General features: G+C 47.2%; 1 protein-coding gene across 1 annotated transcript; it reads right to left on the reverse strand.

Moving 5' to 3' along the window:
* Positions 1 to 1,202: 1,202 nt before the first annotated feature.
* Positions 1,203 to 19,888, reverse strand: LOC105897204 (TCDD-inducible poly(ADP-ribose) polymerase). Its single transcript, XM_012824109.3, has 6 exons — positions 19,123 to 19,888; positions 17,386 to 18,324; positions 7,793 to 7,979; positions 6,939 to 7,126; positions 5,006 to 5,266; positions 1,203 to 3,469 (listed from the first exon to the last, which is right to left on the reverse strand). Exons 2-6 carry the CDS (start codon positions 18,294 to 18,296, stop codon positions 3,022 to 3,024), a joined length of 1,995 nt encoding a protein of 664 aa, XP_012679563.1. The 5' UTR covers positions 18,297 to 18,324; positions 19,123 to 19,888; the 3' UTR covers positions 1,203 to 3,021.
* Positions 19,889 to 21,514: the final 1,626 nt, after the last annotated feature.

A 21,514-nucleotide genomic window follows, 5' to 3' on the forward strand; every position in this document is an offset into this window, starting at 1 on the left:
ACGCGGCCATATTACTCCCTCTCATCTAGCCTCTCCACACACACATAAACACACATGCTGACACAAACACACACACACACACCAAATCTTGTATGACTCACATGACTCAAGTCAGACCAAGGGACCAGAGAGAGAGGGAGGAGAAGGAGAAGGAGAAAATAGTAAGAAGGGAGGCAGATGGGGAGAGGGAAGAAGGGCTGCTGTTGTGTTTGCCCTGCCTGCTGGCTGCGGGCTGGGAAGGGTGTTTCTCTGCTGCCAGCTCTACACTGCTCTGGGATTCATTAAGCATGGAGCTCAGGAGCCCTGCACCCAGAGGCTGTGTGTGTGTGTGTGTCTGTGTGTGTGTGTGTGTGTGTGTGTGTGTGTGTGTGTGTGTGTCTCTGTGTGTGTGTGTGTGTGTGTGTGTGTGTGTGTGTGTGTGTCTCTGTGTGTGTGTGTGTGTGTGTGTGTGTGTGTGTGTGTGTGTGTGTGTGTGTGTGTGTGTGAGTGAGTGAGTGAGTGAGTATGTATCTAGGGGGTGGAGGGGGTTAGGGTGTGAGGGTGGAAAAGGGGATTTCTTTTTTCTTCTTTTGAAAGGAAAGAGAGAGAGAGCAGGAGTGTGAGTGGGAAAGAAAGAGAGAGAGAAAGAAAGGCAAAGAAAACTAGTCTTGAACTCAGAAGATAAGTGACCCTACCTACTTGGAAAAGCCTTTGACGCACCTTGCCAGCGCAAAGACAGAATGTGGGTTAAAGTTCAGCAGCCACATATCAATCTCAAGCCTGACTAACCCTTCAGCTGTGTCTCAGGCAAGGACCCACTGTCCAATCTGACACCAATTACACCACTGGAAACTAGTTCAGCCCCTCAGACCGGCCATTGCCAATAACCCAGCACTTCAGTGAACGTTCTGTTACCATGGCAATGAGACCAAGGAAGTAATCATCAAGGGAAGCATATTTCTGAAGGATCAAGGAGCCTGGGGGAGGTGCCCAGTCATCAAAGCACTCGGTTGTCACGACGATAAGCTGGGTGTGAGAGGGCATTAATCTTGGAGAGTGATGTAACCCAGGAACCACAAGCACATGTAAACGTACCCCCACCCCAAACACACACACACAGAGACAGAGAGAGAGAGAGAGACAGAGAGAGAGAGAGAGAGAGAGAGAGAGAGAGAGAGATTCCCTCCCCTACTCAAATATCAGAAACAGTCTATGTTCGGAAATTCTCTTTACATCTTTATTTATTCAATGTAACATTAACTAACATAAATAAACATTTTATCTATGAACAAAAGGCACACAGTTGAAATATAAACAAGGGGAACATATGTACAATTTCTGTCACAAAATGTGGAAAGCGTATGTGGACAATGGGATGAAAAAGAGAGGTAAGTCTTTTTATCTTTTGCTTTTAAGGAAAAACAAAAACTTCACAGCCACAACAGGGTCCAGTCCTAACTAGGACAGCCACCGAAGGGTTCAAAATGTCTGCTGCACTGACAGTCTCACACAAACAACCACATACACACACACAGTCCTGGCCACTTACAAGACACAGATTTTCACACAGCCTAAAGTCACTGATGAACAGCAGCACACTGAGGCCTTCGAATGGATGGGGTGGGCTTTACATTCATCCTCATACACACTCATTCACTCTAATGTGTTCAACCAATATCTCAAGCCAATGGACAGCCAGCATCAGCCAGAAAGCTATCAGCTTTACAGACAACTTATTCTGCTGAGAAGAAATAAACTGGTATACTAGATTTGATGCACAGCACATAAGGTTGCCTTCCCTACCCTGCAGAGAAGAGCAAAATAACTCACAGTGACAACTGTACGTTTGTAGCAAGCTCAGAATCTACATAACAAAGCTGAGCATGAGATAGCTGTTGCTAGCACTGTTAGATAAACTATCCTCCAGGTTAGCGTGGAATAGCTTAAGTTTGCTTTGCTGAGCTTAATATTTACAAGCTGTCCCAGACTGTAAATCCACTGGCCTTCCCACTATGAAGCTTTCTGATATGGTCAGCTTGATGGTCAGAAAAGTGGCTAAAGATTTGGGCCAGTGCCCCCTTTACACCTTATATTAACATGCCATTCTGAACTCCATGTAACTTGGTGTGGTACTAATCAATTGATCATCAATTGCTGTTAGTGTACATAATATATAGTTATGCAGTCAAGTATTAGAAAAAGGCGATAAGTCATCAGGCAATGCACATGTTGTCTTTCTTCTTTTTTGTTGGCAGATGTACTTTTGATCATTCACATTAGTATGTAGCTTCAATGTGATCAACACCCATCCCTGACCACCTCGTAGCATCATTTGAGTGATCAAAGGCATTCAAATGGATACTGTGGAGGACCAACCCATCAAGATCAGATCAGTGAGATAGAATGTTCTGACAGATGTAAAGGGAGCCAGTGTGTAGTGTAATATCTACTGTCTGCTATGGGAAGTACTGTACTTCATGTCACTACTACTTCTCTTTACTGTGTTATTGCTGATTATTTTATTGTTGTACCTCACGGAGCGTGGCATGGTAGGCATGGCATTGTATGGACAGGCACTAGGTTTGGCTGAAATAACTGCAGCAAGCTTTAGGACACTGATAGCTGATATCACGGCTATGACTGATCAAAGTTGTGCTCTTATCTGTACAGTCATTGGCTTATTGGTTAAACACAGTCACGCACCCCTGTATCCAGCTAGAGCGTGGAAGCTGTGATGAGAAGGTTTTACACGCGCACAGACGCACACACATATACACACACACACACACACACACACACACACACACACACACACACACACACACACACACACACACACACACACACACACACACACACACACACACACACACCTCTGAACTGTGAAATTAAGAGAGCGTGTAGGGCATGGAGCTGGGATTTGCAAGTCTCTTGTCCCTCTTGCTGCCCTCTGTCCTCTGCCTCTGTCCAGACAGTCCCCTTGGCCTCCTACTCCACAGTCCCCTATGCCTGAAGCAGGCAGGCCGGCTCAAGCAGGGTTGCTCAGATGGCCACAGTGTTGGACACCTCCTCATACTGAATGATGAAGTAGGGGTAGCTCTGGTCATCATTAAAAATGACAAAGATCTGCGGGTCCATCCAGTTGTCCGTGCACGAGTCAAACAGGTCGCTGGAAGGGTCGCGCGGGTTGAGCGGGGGAGGCCGGCGCATGGACGGGTTGCCCACCGTGAACTTGCCCGTCAGCACCTTGGCCAGGAACATGTAGTGCTTGCCCTTGGGCGAGCGCTTGGCAAAGTTGTGCGAGTAGACGGCCTTGCGGGCGAAGTAACTGCCCTGGCCGAACATGGTGGCGTGCTTGCCGCAGACGCGCGGGTCAAAGTTGTGCTTGCAGATGCCCTCCACCACATCGGCCGAGGTGCCATGGAAGAGGTGTCGCTCGTTGAGCATGCGGTCCATCTCCGACATGCGCCGGGACATGTACTCCTTCTTCCTGTAGGGGGAGAGAGAAAGTGTTACTGCTACTGAAAGGTACCTCAGCTTTGAGATGAGAATCATTTAGTAACATGCTGTCATTATTAGGCAAAGTTGGCAAGCTGCAGGGCTCCATTTCTTCCTTGTCCTACAGGCACCAGGCAGCACATTTCTACCAGGATTTCAACTACATCAACAACACAAACAACTGAGAGACTCTCCACTGAGGGGTTTTATAACAGAGTGCCATGAGAGTCAGTGATGTACGTTTCCCCTGGTTCTCTAGAAGAAGGAGGGCAACTACAGACAGGCACTCTAGTGAAAGAGAGGCAGAGAGTGTGTGTGTGTGTGTGTGTGTGTGTGTGTGTGTGTGTGTGTGTGTGTATACGTGTTTGTGCTGAAGAGCTGGGTCATGAGGAGAATCAGCATTAGTTATGGTCTAATGGCTGGAGGGGCTCGCACTGAACTCTGTGGTCAACCCCAGCGGACTGACCTCCTCTGACCCACTGGCCACACACACAGAGACTGGGACACACTCTCTCTCTCTCTCTCTCTCTCTCTCTCTCTCTCTCTCTCTCTCTCTCCCACACACACACACACACACACACACACCCCCACACAGTCTGTCAGGTCACAGTGACCCACTGCTACTGGGCTACAGTGAGCTCTTGTTGCCTCTCTGTGTAACTCTATGCTTGCTCTATCAGTCTCCACATCTTCTGTCTTTTTCCTCTCTATTATCTCCTACGCAAACACAAACACACACACACACACACACACACACACACACACACACACACACACACACACACACACACACAGCTCCCCTGAGCCCGGGCCCTTCAGCTACATCCCTCTCTCTCTCTCTCTCCCTTTCTCTTCCTTTCTCTCTCTCTCTGCTCAGCTCAGGCTGCTAGGCCAGACTGCACCGCAAGCAAGCTCTGGCAGGTACAGAGATATTAGACAGCGCAATCTCAATCTCAAATCTCAGCCCAGTAACCTCACAGTACACACAGAAGGAGTCGCATGTGCCTGCGCACGCACACACACACACACATACACATGATGTGACTGAATCCTTGAGTGACTCATCTGTAAGCCCACTGACTCATCACCTCTCACCGTCTCCCTTCCCAGCTGTGAGAAAGACAGGTGTCGCCATGACAATGGCGTATTTAGGAGAACAACAACAACAACAGCACCAAGGCTGTCACAACACCTCGACCTCTGCCCCCGTCATTGCTTCCTGTGTGTGTGCTCTCCATTTCCCAAGCTTGTATGCTTTCGCTGCTAACAGCACCTCTTACCACAAGATAACACACATACACACACGAAACATCTGTTTTTGTCATGCTGAAATATAGCAAGGACCGTTTCAGTTGCACACTAGCACAAAGTCTACCGAGTAGAAAAACAAACCTCAAGCCAATTGCAGCAACTAAGACTACAAAGATTACTGGCAGCAGCAGCAGAAACACTATCATCAATGCCACTATTGTCCCTGCTATTGTAAGTGAGATTGCTGCCATCTTGACCCTGCTTCTGGACTGCTCACCTCTTGTATTTCTCCCAGAGGAAAGGGTTCTGCACACGGAGGATCTTAAGGATGCGGAACCTGGTCTCGGACACGGTCTTGTGGAAGAGGGTGTAGACGGTGCGGTAGCTGCGGTCTTCACGGGAGACGGGCACCTGTAGGAAGTCCAGGCTGGGGCTCATAGGTAACCACGTCTCAGGGAAAACTTTGGGCGGGACGACAGAGGTGGGAGACAGCGGGAGGGACGTCGACATCTCCATAGACGACAGGCCACCAAGAGTCCTAAAGCAGCAGAGAAAAAAAGAATGTGTTTGAGTGTGTGTCTGTTTGATTGTGTGTGTGTGGAGTGGAGTTGAAACATAAGGGTAGGACAGACTAAAGTGTCAAAAAGTTATCAATTTCCAGGCTACTTTCCATATAATAAAAGCTTTCAGTACAGTCAACTATGCAAAAAATGTGTGTGGACCACTTCATCATTTCAACACCAAAGCATTCTTATAAAGCCCAGTTGGCAGGCACACATGACCGGGGGAGTCGGGGTGTCCAGCCCCGGTGCCATCTGGCTCTCAGCCCCTCACCCCCTCCCCTCTCCTGGCCTAACTCTCCTCTCACTCCTCTCCTCAAGGTGACGAGGAGACAGTGATGCTACCGCAATACGCAAGGCTTTATTCCCTGCGTGACTCCGCAAAAGACAGGCGGAAGGCAAGTGAGGCAAACACAAGTGAGAACGAGAGAAGGCCTGTCAAAATGAAAGTGGGGAGAGACAGAGAAAGAGAAAGCGAGAGCGATGTGCGATGGGCTTTTTAGGTATGTAGGTGAAGTTGAAGTATTGATGTTCGAGGAGCTCGGCGGCTTCTGACTGTAACGCAGCTGGGGTGTTTGTTGCTGTGTGTCAAAGACAGCTGACTTATTTGACTGAATGAGCGCTAGGAACTGTGCCTGCTCTGTACACTGTCAAAGCCGATTTTAATGACTTCCACCCCTGTCTGCTTAGGACAGCATGTCCCTGTCAGACAGACATCCAGCAGGGGTGTGTGTGGGGCGGGGTGGGGTGGGGTGGGAGCTTCCAGCACAGACTTGCCTCCATGAACACAAGGTGAATGTATCATACACTCACCTCAATAGAGATTAATATGGCAAACACCGACTAAGAGCCCAGTGTAAGCCCAACGGCACAACCCATCACCAGCACATACTATCACTACCACAGGCTGTAGCTAACTTTCAAGGAAATATTTCACTTCTACATATAATCCCCACTCCAGACATGTTGCTAAGACACCAGGGGAGAGATGCTAGGGAGGGACTGACTGTCACCAGGCCTCAGTGACTGACTGAACCGCATTAGATGGAAAACTCTGAGTGTTGAAAGCACGCAGCTTTGCACCACCAACAGTCACGTTTCCCTTTCAGTCGTCTAGCGCAACGCGCCTGGAACTCATTTTGAACTTTTCCCTCCGTGTTCTTTTTTTTCCTTCCTCCTCCTCCTCCTCACCACATGTGCTGCCTTCTTTGTCTCTGGACTGTTTTCCCCTACAGAGTCAGTGTGAGGGTCATAAGACAGTGGTTGCTCTGGGACGCAGATGGGTGATTTGGGGATGAAGGTGTTTGTTCGAAGTAGGGCTTCATGATGAGAGCTACTGAATAACTAAGAACATGTTGCTCTTTGTACCCAGCCATTTGTGGATTTACACACACACACACACACACACACACCCTGACTAACAGCTCAGTGGAAGAAAATATTATTGAGCACATATGTGTCAGTGTGTGTGACTTTGTGCTGAATAGGGGACTAGTATACAAATGCGCATGTCCAATCTGTATGTCTACACATGTATGAGTACAGTGTATTCATGCGTCTTTGTGTTATAGATTAATGTGGTGTTTGTGTGTGTGTGTGTGTGTGTGTGTGTGTGTGTGTGTGTGTGTGTGTGTGTGTGTGTGTACTCACTGCAGGTAAGGCGTGAGCATGACAATAGAGAGGAAGAGCGGGCGCTTCTTGATCTGCCGGCGGAAGCCGAAAACAGCATTTTGCTGGAAGCCCTCGCGGATGTTGAGGATGTACTGATTCTGCAACGTGATGAACCGCACCTCCTTCAGCCCCCGGCCACTCGCCTCCTCGATCAGACGCACCACTGGCTACAAACAGAGAGAGAGGGATGGAGAGAGAGATGGAGAGAGAGAGAGAGAGGGATAGAGAGAGAGGAAAAAATATTAGGAATCATAGCAAATCACAGCTCTTTCTCCTTCACTTGGTCTTTCTGAATGACTTTGTGACGTGAAGGAAAAGGAACAAAAAAAACATGAGCAGGTGAGAATGCATCCATCAGGGCAGATTTTAAGGAATAAATAGCTTTGTTTCCCAAAGAACACTTATGCAACGTTCACATCACGGACGTCTGTGGGAGGAACACCAAACGGCCCTGTCTGAATGGGCTGATTCGAGAGCTAAATCTTCGAACACTCTAGACACACACACACACACACACACACACACACACACACACACACACACACACAGACACACAGACACACACACACACACAGACACACACACACAGACACACACACACAGACACACACACACAGACACACAGACACACACACACAGACACACACACACACACACACACACAGCGAGACAAGGAAACTAGTCTGATCTTTTGAACTGTGTAAATGTGCTTATGTGGCAATTTTGGGACTTGGTGACTCTGCCCTTGGCCAGTGGAGGGCCACTAGTTTTCAAGTGTTCTGTGCTTCGAGGGCAGCGACAGCGCAGACAGGCGGGGTAGACATGTCTCCTACCTCCGAATACTCTCTCCAGCCGAAGTTGTCTCTGCAGTAGTACTTCCAGACGGTGAGGCAGCTGGGGGTGGGGCTGTTGGTGAGGGGGGTGGTCACCGGGCTGGAGGGCGTGGAGAGACGTCTGACCTGATCGAACTCAGGGTCACCCACTCTCATCACGCTGAAGTCTAGTGTGAACACCCGGCTCCTGGGGGGAGGACAGGCCGGTGAATAAGAAGTACACACACAACACACACACAACACACACAACACACACACAAATATACACACACACACACAACACACAAATGTAAACACATACAGACGATAGAGGCAATAATGACAATGCTTCATTCCGCTCACACACATGCCCTTCAGGTTTACTGCAAGTTGCTGGGTAAAAGTCTGCTCTGTCCCCCACCAACACACATCAATATTCTCCATTACTACCCCACCACCACCACACACACACACACACACACACACACACACACACACACACACACACACACACACACACACACACACACACACACACACACACACACACACACACACACACCGTGCGTGCCCAGCCTGACCACCCATGCTTTTAGTAGGTCAGCCTTGGCAGCATGGTGTGGACTGGCCTCGGTCTCTATTTTAGTGGAGGATCGATCATGCTTGTGCTCCACCGTAAGAGGATTTGGGGTCAGGGGTCAAAAGTCTGGCCAGGCTGGGGACTGCCCATGAGCATTAACCCCTGTGTGTGTGTGTGTGTGTGTGTGTGTGTGTGTGTGATCATTTACACAAGAATACTGCAAATGACCTTGGAGCACTGTGACCTCTCCGTGTCAAATATCTCTTAGACCAGTATGCTTGGCACGGAACATCAAAAGAAAGCACTAAGGGCTTGATCTTATGCAGACACCACTGCATGATAACATTTTTTTTTTTTTTAAAGACTGACTTGGAACCAAGTGGAACAAAGAAAGACAGACACAAAGAAAGAAAAAGAATTTAAAAACATGCACAGTGGTGTATGGCACCAGGGTCTTTAAAAACAGAGAGCCGGGGGGCCATGAGGAGTGGGGTGAACAGATCCCGAGTGTCCCTGCCAGTGGCATGTTTCATTCGTCAACAGGCACAAGCAGCACGAGACACCGGGAACAAAGTCTGCTGTGCCCGAGTGGTGTGAATGAACAGCTCTCAGCTGTCCAAGACACTGAACAACCCGACCACTTAGACTCACACACACACACACACACACACACACACACACACACACACACACACACACACGCTCACTGACATACACATACAGAGGCACAGACAGGCCGTGGCATTGAGCAGACTGAATGTCCTGAGTGTTGAAGCACAGTCCAGGCACTCCAGCAGAACAGAGCAGATTGAGCTTAATGGTGAGATCAAACATGTATGAGACCGAATCAGTACTGACAGTTACACACACACATACACATACACATACAGAGACTGTATGCTCTGCTCCTGCGAGACACTGAATGAAACAAGTATTATCTACAGCTGCCACGTGAGTGTGTGTGTGTGTGTGTGTGTGTGTGTGTGTGTGTGTGTGTGTGTGTGTGTGTGTGTGTGTGTGTGTGTGTGTCAGAAAGAGTGTGTGTATTAAATAAACCAACTGGCTGGCATGAGGAGACATGATCTAATGAACGAAGATCTAAAGAGGGAGAGGTGAAATGTATTGACAAACTAAACATAAGAAACACAGCTATATCATTGAAGAGGAAGAGAGAAACTGAACAAAAATATTACACCTTTAAAAGTAGGATGATTTCACAGCATCACTAACCTATAGTCCTGAGCCACAGATAAACTCACATGAGAAGTGGCCAAATGCTGCCACACACACACACACACACACACACACACACACACACACACACACACACACACACAAGGGTAAGAATGTTCACCTCTGTGAATGTGAACTCTGTGGTCTAAGATACCCAAACACCCAGCTAAGAATGTCAACGTTGCAATCTCACTAGTGACAGGTCCAGCAAATACAAAAGCACAGACACACATACTAACCCGGACAAACACACACACACACACACACACACACACACACAAAAACACACACACAAACAAGCTGGACACATAAGACCAATATGCAAACAACTTCACCCTGCACACTACCCCCACCATACCAAAATCCCCCCATATCCAGTTACTCTCCTCACTTCCCTCATTGCAGACTGGAAAACACACACACACACACACACACACACACACACACACACACACACACAATCATTTGCACTGCAATATAGGGCTGAACGATTTGTGAAAATAATCTAATTGCGATTTTTTACCAAAATATTGCGAGTGAGTGTTGAAGCACAGTCCAGGCACTCCAGCAGAACAGAGCAGATTGAGCTTAATGGTGAGATCAAACATGTATGAGACCGAACCAGTACTGACAGTTACACACACACATACACATACACATACAGAGACTGTATGCTCTGCTCCTGCGAGACACTGAATGAAACAAGTATTATCTACAGCTGCCACGTGAGTGTGTGTATGTGTGTCAGAAAGAGTGTGTGTATTTAGTGTAAAAATGTAGTGTGTAAAAAAAAATTTAAATTTTTTTTTGTGACCACGTTTTTTAATCGCGAACGTTGCGGTTAGAAAATCGCGTTCTATCATATCGCGATTAAATCGCAAATGCAATTAATCGTTCAGCCCTACTGCAATAGTACACACTGTGCTAATGCTTATGGAATAAGTTTACTCCAAAACCTCTGTGTTTGTGCAGTGCGGATGCATATGTGCACATTTGTATATCCAAAGTATACTTGTTCTGCTGTTGTGGTCAGTCCAATCACTCAATCACAGTTTTTGAAATAATATCTCTACGTCAGGTGAATCAACAGCAAAGACTGTTTTTATACGTGTATAGTTTTTTTCTGTCCCTTCATAACCATTTAGTCCTCTATCTAAAAATAGTGATAACTAGCTACCTTCAAATCCCCTTTTTGGTCCTCTAATCAGCTAGGATTCTCTGAAGCATGAAATAAACGATTCTCTCATTTTATCAGCGAGTTTCCAGTAAGTTTTATTCGCAGGGAGCAAACTCATTTCAAGCTGATGAAAATGTGCATCTGTACTGTAAGTCACTTCGGAGAAAGTGCCTGGTAAATTAACAAATTGCATCAAGAGGATTTGTTTTCTCTTGACCCTAAGCCCGTGCTTTAAACCTTGCATGCACAAGGCATCTAGGCGCAGCCAGGTGACTAAATGTGTGTCTCGCGCACCGTGTGCAGACGTTAATGTAGCGGTGTCCAGAGGGAGCGTACCGAAGACTTAGGGCTCACTGTGTCCGGAACATGCTGTTTTTCTCATGGGCAGTCCATGATCGAAACACACACACACACACACACAAAAACAAACCTCACTCCAAACACAGCCCCAACTGGGAAGTGAAAGTTGAGATCTTGACTAAGCACACTTGCTTTTTTTTGGTTCCCCCCTCCTCTCTCTCTTTCTATCTATCTCTCTATCTACCAGAAAGTGTCCACTCACTGGTTTCACGCTCGATAAATACTTATGTCCGTAAACGCTGATCAGAGGCGAACAGGGTGGAATCCTGCCTCATCATCTTTTGGTAACAGATACTTACTGGTCAGCATTACAGTTTCTGCCTTTGCACTCTTAAGCAACAGCTCCCTGGATAGTACACTGCACTTACTGCAAGCTCTAAGCAAGAAGAGGAAATGTGTCTTTAATTTAGCCCTCTTCTGTCATGGATCTGTGAGAGAACAGGGAGAGTATGGAGAGTTGAAACTACTAAAGACATAACATGAGAGTAGGTACAAAAAGTATGAACAAAATAAGGGGCAACTGAAATATATTAGTAGTTACTGTCTGTATATAAGACAGAGGTACTGAGGGAACTAGAGGCAGAGAGTCTTCCTGTGGAAGAGTTTGTCCCTATGTTCTGTCTGTCTTTTTTAGCATGACAAGAAATAGACTAACAGAAAGAACTGAGCTTCTGGGCCTCTCAGGACACACAGCCTGAGGTGTTCAGCTACTCGAAGGCCAAAGACAAGTAGACTGAATGAACAAAGAAGACTGACTGAACAAAGAACTGAAGGTTGGCAGGAAATGGAGACTATTAAAGAATATATATTAAAGAATAAGTCACATATGAACCTACAGAAGTTAGCATATCACGTTAGCATGGACTTTGTGGCGTAATGGCTTGATGGTCTTCCTGGGACACTCACAATCAGCGGTGAGTCACTCAATGTGCCACCCCGTGAGAGATTGCACTTTGCTACAGACACATCACAGCTAAGATGACCTGACCCACCACCACAATCAGTTCAGCTGCCCAACTCACTTCCCCTCAGCCACCACACCAAACAGGCTAGTCCCTTTCCAGCTGTTTGCTCATGCACACTCACACATGCACACAAATACAAGCACACACACACACACACACACAGACAAATATTTACTCCACACCAGAGATGTGTATGGTGTTGAGGGAGCGGGCAGAGCTTGCCGACCTCCATGGTTACCTGTGCCGGACAATAAGCCGGCAGGGCAGCCGTGTGATTACAGCCGTGCCATTACAAGCTGAAATAATGAAGTGATAAAGAGATTGTTCTGGCACATCTCGCTCCCTGCTCTGTGGCACACTACAGTCTCATCAGGCACCAGCACCCTCTGCCCCTCTGTCTCCCCCTCCCTGTTTCCGTGTTTCCCTGTTTCCTTGTTTCCTTGTCTCCTCTCTCTCTCTCTCTCGCTCTCTCTCTCTGCTGGGCCTGCTCAGCTCATTTCTAAAAATAAAATTCCACTGGTTAAATTAAGTGCAAAGAGTGGTTCTCTGTGTTCACCAGGACTCCAGTCAGAGCCTGTGAACACTCTGGCTTTAGCCTCTGCTCAGCCCACCCCGTCTCAGTGCCTCTGCCTTTAGCCTGAAAATCTCTATCTCTCTTTCTCTCTGACACACACACACACACACACACACACACACACACACACACACACACACACACACACACACACACACACACACAGAGTCGCTCTCACACTCACACACACACTCACAACCTCTCTCTCTCTCTCTCATAACACACACATATTCAGTCACTCAGTTCCTTTTGCAATCTGTTAGTGAGCTGAGTGAAATGAGGTCTAGTTGGTGGGTGGTGAAAACAATGACACACGATAGCCCAGATAGTTTGTCATGAAGGAGAGAACAAGGTAGAGATGAAGGGAGACGGAGGGAGACGGAGGGAGATGAAAGAGAGCAGGCTGAGTCTTCTCTATGAAGTGCACGTATCACGTGGAGGTAGCCAGCCATGGCCCTTCTTCCTGCCCTTCAAGCAGGCTTTGATGTCACCCTGCTCCAATTATGGAGTGGTCCCAGGGTCGCTATAGTGATTATGACCTGCTCCTGTCTGCTGATGACATGCTGATGGTGGAGGCCTCTCTCTCCCTCTTTTCTCTGTCACACACACACACACACACACACACACACACCGCCCTTGTGAGAAGCAGACTAAAAGGCATTCTAACCTGTGGAATCAGGAAGTCTCAAATTACCCCCAAACCTTTCACATGTTCCTCCCAGGCGCACCAACACACGCACATGGGCAACACTGAGAACCGTCATGATTCACAGACAGCCATGGCGCTGATGACACACACATGACTGCACACGCACACCAACCCAGAGATCCTGAGATCCGGGAAAGCAGGGAGAGGACACAAAGGGGTGGACCTGAATATACATTTCGCCTATTCATTAGAACCAGTAGGGCTCTAAACAATGACACCAGAACATCTGTCTACCACATCCTTCTTGGACAGCAATATGCACACACACGCATACGCACACGCACAAGCACACGCACACGCACACGCACACGCACACACACCCTTGGGCTCTAGCGGGTTGGTGTTCAGAGTAGGGCTAGCGTGCCCCACATAAATGGGGAGGAGGTGAAAAGGCTTTGGCAATTAGCCTCTGACCCCACCCCCCTTTCCCCATCTAACACCCCCACGGCTGTGGCTCACACACACACAAACACACACACAGACAGACATATACACACACACAGCATTAAAATGCACATCTGGGCCAGCTGTGGTTTGTGGTCTCAGACAGAAGCGGTCAACTGAAGCGAAAGAAGGGGGAGAGAAGTTGACAGGCGGGGGAAACAAAGGAAGAAAGACTGATAGATGTGAAGAGAGAGACACAGAGATGGAGAAGGGAAAGCAGGCACACTGCTATTTTGCTATTTGTCCTGTATCATAAATGTTCAGTGATTCTTCAATCTTTTCTCTATCCTTTACTCTCTCTATCACACACACACACACACACACACACACACACACACACACACACACACACACACACACAAACACACACCAGCATTTTCTCACGTGCAAAGACTGGGTGGCCCGCATGCCTGCATTTTTCCCACTCTTCAATAGCGTCACAGGCTGAAGGGAATTAAACACAAACACACACACACACACACTCCCCTAACCACACACTCCTGTTTACAGATAAGGCAGCCAGTCACCTGTGTTGTCTGCGGGTAGGAAATATTACGATAACTCACTCACTCATGGTGAATTCACATAACATCACAAACAGGGGACCATCACATAGGCACAGGCATAGTGCTCTGTCTCACAGAGAGAGAGAGAGAGAGAGAGAGAGAGAGAGAGAGAGAGAGAGAGAGAGAGAGAGAGAGATTCCCTCCCCTAGTCAAGTATCAGAAACAGTCTATGTTCGAAAATTCTCTTTGCATCTTTATTTATTTATTCAATGTAACATTAACTAACATAAATAAACATTTTATCTATGAACAAAAGGCACACAGTTGAAATATAAACAAGGGGAACATATGTACAATTTCTGTCACAAAATGTGGAAAGCGTATGTGGACGAGAGAGAGAGAGGGAGAGAGAGAGAGAGAGAGAGAGAGAGAGAGAGAGAGAGAGAGAGAGAGAGAGAGAGAGAGAGAGAGAGAGAGAGTTGCTGGTGTTGGGTGTGACCCAGACTGGTAGTCCAAAAGGAACTGGACATGCCAGGCCCAGGCTGGTTTCACAAGCTTGGGAGGGGTTCTTCCCCAGCACTATCCCAAGACTAAACAGGATCAGTGCACCCTGACCGGCCACCCCCATTAACCTCATTAGAGAACAAGTCTAATGGCCACCCCCACTTCCCTCTCCCCTGTAGGCCACCACAGCTAAGGGCCAGCTAGATAACTATTGATAAAGCAATAGGACCTGTGGAGGTACACACTTGGCTTCTTCCTTAGGACAGTAATAGCCTAGGAGGTCATGGGAGGGTGTGGCAGGGCCCTTCCCTCTTTCCTTTCAAGCTTCTGTCTTGCTCATCGAGTCGAATCAGCCGCAGGGACAGAGTGATCTCTCATTTCCTCTTGCCGGGAGAGGAAGTCTCTCGGAGAGGTTCTCTGGAGCTCCCCGGGGCAGTGAAATACGACGGCCCAGGCACAGAGGGGGACAGGGTGTTCAGAGCACCCTGCTCTCACACACCGGACACACACTGGACACACACTGGACACACACACACTCAACATCCCACTTGGTCTTCAACACATCAGCACAGTGTGCAGTTCCAAATGTCCACAGCAATCTGTGTACCAAAAGAGCTGGCCGGTGAATGCGAGATGAGAAGAGAAGAACAGTAATTGAATAGAGTGGTACAGAAAATGAGAGAGAGAGAGCGCGAGAGAGAGAGAGAGAGAGAGAGAGAGAGAGAGAGAGAGAGAGAGAGTGTGTCTGCATCATGTTTGTATGGATCAGGTGCTATTTCTGATGTTCAAATGTTATTAGGGGTCGTAAACAGTCCTTTGCTGAGCTCCAACCAGAGCTAAAAGAAATCAAAGTCAAAGAAAGAGGGACGGTTGAAGGAATGGAAAGCAAGAGGGAGAGAGGGGTTGAAAGAAAGGAAATTACACTCGAGCAGAGGTGCATGCCAGCCTGGAGGCACAGAGGGTTTACAGGAAGCTCCTGCAAGCAGAGGGAGGAGGAATGAAGAGGGATGGAGATAGTGAGGGATAGAGGGATAGACAGAGAAAGAGAAAGGGGTGGAGAATAGAAGAGACGCTGAGTAATGAAAAGGCATTGCGACCTCGCCCCAGTGATTCATTTCATGGGCCACCTGACACGTTATCTGCCCCTGTTTCACACACACACCCACGCTACCCCACTGAGCATACACCTTAGTTTCAGGTCACAGTGTCTTTACCTCAGGTCAGTCTTTCCACTTTCCAGTGGTCTCACAAAAACCCTTGGTTACAACACACTCACTACAGGAAACATATGTGCTTCAGTTTGAACAGTTTCAATTGTCCAAACAAACAGACTGAGCATGAATGATTGAGATATACACACAGACTCAGGAGATGAGGCCATGAGAGAACTAGAAGGAGATGCTATGTGAACTCAAATCTTACTTAAATGACTGGCATATTGTTGCCATGGCAACAATTTGAAACAAGTGTTCTTAATCTGGCTATTCAGACAATTGATTGCAATTGTTTTTATAAGTTTGTGTGTTTATAGTCAAAGAGAGACTTGTGACAGCAATGTATTTCAGCAACTTTCTGGCAGGGGACTGACATCTATCACAGATCTTCAACATGGGCCTTCACAATGTTTAGCCACTGAGATGCAGACTGTTCCCAAACACGAGTGCGTGTCAGAGTGCTCTGAGCTCCGTGACACACTGTCCGCCTGCTGACTGGGAAGCCTTTGTCACAGTGAATATTAAAATCAGAGCAGGGAGCTTCTTGCTTTGTCATGATCAAACCACTTCCTTTTGGAAACCTGCCTTTGCATACTGGTCTAGTTTAAAAGACTTTCGCAAACAAAAAAGACCCTTTTGCTTAAACAAATAGCAGGCAGGATCAATTGACACTGTCCACCCTGTCAAATGGTGTGACTGAAGCTGAGAGCTGCCTGACTGACCGGTGTTGTTGATAACATTAATAGAAAAGGAGGCATGGCTAATGCTAGAGGCTTTCCCTACCCATTCAGTGACAGACCTTGAGAGCCAGTTCAACATATGTCAGAGGCTGTGCATGTATCTATGTGTGTCTGTAAAAATACCTGCGTGTGAGCGCTTCACTTTGTGGTGTAGTGAGTGTGACTGTGTGCTCCCCCGGTAGCGTGTGTGTTGGGGAGGGGGGAGGGGGGAGGGGGGATGTGACCGACCGAATGTGTGAGTGTGCGTGTGAGCGTGTGTGTCTGTGACCGCACCGGGCAGCTCTGGGTCATGCCAGTTTACAGCTTCCAGTCGACAATACACTTCCTCATGTAATGCCAGCCAACAACGGGCTTAGAATGACATACTGAAGAGGAACCAACAGCTGAGTTTTAGCTAGGGTAAGATGACATTTATAGCGGCATGGGAAGCATAACCACTATGAGGCAATTATGCACTTCTCAAAATGCGGGTTCATTGACAGATTTAACGATTTTTGTGAAATGGTTTGACAGTTGTGTTGAACTTCTCCACCAGTAAAAATGAAAACAGAAACACTGAAATAACGTTGGAAACAGAATGAATGTGGGAAAAAGTAAAATAAACTTACATAAACTTCAGTCTGACTTGTACATTGTCCGGATTGCAATAAAGCCTTTCCAACTGTTCTTGCGAATCATCAGATATGCTTTGCCAAATTTTCGTATCGGCTCTGCGAATTTGCCAGTGGTAGGGTAACACGGTGTGGTGTTGTGCACAATCGCTGCCATAGACACAGACTCCCTGGAGGAAATCCACGCAAATCGATACCCCGTCGCCTTGATGTGTGTGGTACTGCAGCTGGGTCAGGAGTTCAAAGACTAAATCCAAAGAGGCTTCTTCGCTTTTATCCATAAAGATCTCGCCCTGCAGTGAGCCGTCTTTGATGGTGAGGCAATTTGCACCCTGCAAGGACTCCGAGGTATAGATGTCATTCATCTTTTGCCCCTCGCACGGGGAAACGGTGGTGGGCGCCGTCACGTCGCGTGCCTGGGGCGGGAAGCCGTGCTCATTAGTGTCCATTGTCACCCCCTGAATATCAGTCACCTTCTGTCCCCCTTCTCGAACATCGGCTGATGTGTCCGCCACTTCCGTGTCTTCTGTGTTGCTCATCAGTCCAGTTACGGTGCCCTCGTCCTTCAAGCACACCTGGTCGACCCTTGTTTGCTTCACCACCGCAGCTGTACATAGATTCCTCTGTGTCCTCGTTGGGTTTCTGGGAACAAACATCCCGTCTCCTGCTACAAGTGCATCCGCACTCAATAATGTAGTCAAAATGGGATCTCCTAGAGTCCGAAGGCAATTCGCGTCCAATTTCATCGGCTTCTTTTTAAAACAGGGTTTTACTAAAGGTATCTTGTCAGCCAGTACCATCTGTTGCTCTGTAAACTCGGCGTCACCCATGGTCAGGTTCAGTGTGGGCTCCATAACTTTATCAGTAGTGTCTGCTGGCTTCCTTAGAAGGTGCAGTGTATTGTCCATGGCAACGGCTCAAGCGTTGTCCAAAAACCTATTAAAGAACAAAAAGAGATACAAATGTTTAAGACTACAGTGCACAGTTGTACATTCTTTACGAGGGTTGATTATGCGTCAGTACCCCGTAGAGCCTATAGTGTTTCCTTCGTGGACATATTACTCACATTAGTAAATAATCAACATCCGCTAATGTGTCATTTGTTGGCTAATCGAAATCGAAAAGGATAGGTCATCGCAGAACGTGAGCTGGTGCCACTAGCCTACTGAATAGAAAGCATATCTTTCTATTTCAGACTACCCCAAGAAGAGTTGGGTATAGGTGAACTGAAACTTGAAGCAAACAAAGCCGTCTGCTATATAAACTTTGTTTATCCCTTTCTCATCTTTTTACCAGTGATCACAGAACTCTACCCAAAACTGTGCGATACGATCACAGTAGAAACTGTAACAAAACGTTCCCAAAGGAGTAATTTTGATGAGTTGGATCAGATACATTGAGTCGCTAGCGTACGTGCCAGTTACAATTCGCTGCTCGAGCAAGTTCGCACGTACAGTTTCTGTTAAAGCGATCCCTACTCTACGCCCGCCCGGCACTGCGGCTCCACACAAAGAGCCTTGTGACAACGACAATCATGGGTATACACGTTTGCAGGCCAGCGAAAATTTCGTTGGAAAATGAACACAACCCCTTGCCTAAGCATGACAACTGTTGTCCTGTCTACTGTACATATTTCGCCATTTCTCAGAGGATAAGTGTTTCCCAAAGACGAACGGTTGGAATCAACGGCAGATAAAATGGACACATCGTAAATAACGAAACACCACATCATACCTGCACAATGGTAAGCGTCTCCTTTCCCCCTTAATGTTGTCGTCGAGGCGGCAGTCCTGTCTGACCATGGGTATTTCGAGTGTCGGGAAATCCGCGTCAACTTGCACAGGACAGGGCAGTGCGTGACAAAGCGCTCATCCACAGACCAAGGCTGCACCGACACGCAGCTGTTGCAGTACTCTGTGCTAGTGCACTGCCGTCGGCTCTCGTCGCGACGGCTCCGGTCTAGGGGCGGGCCTTCGCATGAGACACCAGAATAAAACCAGGAAGTGGTCCGACGTCCTCTCTGCTCTGACTCACCCCACTGGTTTTTGCCGTTACCAGAAATCAGACACTTATAAAATGACTATGATAGTTTCGTGCTGTCAAGATAATATAAGCAGCAGTTTCCAGTGGGGCAATTTAAAGAGATTAGGTGGGGTAGGCCACATACCCAATGCGTCACAAGTTGTCTGTAGAGTAAGCTACGCTATAGCATAATATTGTCCAGTGTGTTGGCTAGAGTGATGTAGAAATAAACACAATGGGATGTAGGCAAGCCGCGCTACAGGCTTTACACTGAACATATGGAGTGGGCATCATTTTGTGTTGCTAGCGGAACTATAGTGCATGACACCTGCTGGCAAACTGAGATGAATTGGGGCGAAAGGTTATTCGTTGCGCACTAATAATGCCGTGCGTGCTCACAGTAACATGCAAACGTTGTTTACGCCAAACGACACGACACACAGCTTACCCGGCACTCCCATAAATTGTATATTTACTGCGCAGTCGCCAATTACAAGGCAACAATTAACAAACGTTTCCATCACCGCAGTCCACAATACCAGGCTACCGGAATATAATAGAACACCTGCAATACTTCATGTGTGATGATATGACACTGACGTAAATACATAATTGCCTGGTTGCACATTCGTGCGTCGCAAACATTCCTTCTAAACCAGAATGCATTATATGTATTGTTCGTGTTTCGGCATGTTTCTAAACTAAAACTTGTCCATCTACTTATTGACAACTTCATGCATAGGCAACGCCGTCTGCCCAAGTTATGGATTCTAAAAGTAAAACCTCAACACAGGCCTACACATAATGTGAACAGTATGATATCTTCATTTGTACTGAAAACACACAACCCCTAAAATAATGAGGTCAATAATATTACATATCTCACTGTTCCTATGTAAATGTGGGCAGCAAAACTCACATGAATAATCATCTATGTATGATTAGTATTTCGAAAAAATAACATACTTTGAATTCACAATTCCTATTCTATTTTATGTTATAATGACTGACATTGACAAAATTAAGTACCGTCATTAAAATCTTAGGGAAAAACCTAGGGAGTCGGAGGAGGGTTTAATGAATGTGCATGTTTGGAAAGGTTTAAAAGGATAAAGAAGAAGGGAATGAAGGTGAAGGCTAGCTGGTTGTGGTGGTGGGGGGGGGGGGGGGGGACGACACACACCAAGACAAAGAGGCCCCCGTTGTGGCTCAGCCCGCTCCCTGGGCTCAGAGCACAGGATGTTGGGAACAATGCCCCACTCTTACCCTCCTCTCATCTGACCAGGGTGCCCCATGTGCATTCACAACCTGCTGATCAAAGTCGGATCCCAGTCATGCTCTTGAGAGTGGGCTACCAAGGGCCTGCTGTGGGGGGGATGCTTGCCGACTAGCTACTAGCCCTAAACAATTTTAATATTAATGCCAACATGTATCGAGTACGTCCTCTCAAGTATTTCCTTTTTTAAATCAAATTGATTTGATAATGGCATTTGGCTATGTTTTATTGCTGGACTTGATGACAGAACAGAAAAGAAGGGGCCAAAGAAGAGGAGTGAGAGAATGTGAGAGAAAGTGGACAAGCGCCAACATGTAGCCTTCAGTGGCAGGAGAGAGAGGTGGAATTTTAATGACCCTCCAGAAACCCGCCCAGCAGGTTGCTGCTTCAGAAATGCCACAGATGCCTCACCACCAGACAGTAGGGACTGAGATTACTTGGTTTTTACTGCAAAACATAAGGGCTTCTCACAGGCTGAGACACACGCACCCTCCCCCACCTCCAATTTACAAATAGCATCATAGCCAAACTCCTCAACATTCATGTCACACCAGTATCGTGAGCCAGCTCATCTAGTTTTCACAGTTTCCCTTTTCATGGTTCAAGGTCTATGGCTTTTAATGTCCATAAAAGGAAAATACAGCTCATAACAATGCAGGAAAGTCAGTGTGATTTTTCCGGAAAGTCTTTGTGGACTAATGACCTTCTCGCACTCTCAGTGACACCACGAAACTTGTAGATCAATGATGGAAGCAAGGGAACTAATCCAGCCAGGGCCATGTGGGGGAGGGCCCGAGGAGAGAAATGGCACTGAAAGGAACCCTGGAC

This window comes from Clupea harengus, chromosome 9 (assembly GCF_900700415.2).
Source record: "Clupea harengus chromosome 9, Ch_v2.0.2, whole genome shotgun sequence".
In the NCBI taxonomy this organism is placed as follows: domain Eukaryota; kingdom Metazoa; phylum Chordata; class Actinopteri; order Clupeiformes; family Clupeidae; genus Clupea; species Clupea harengus.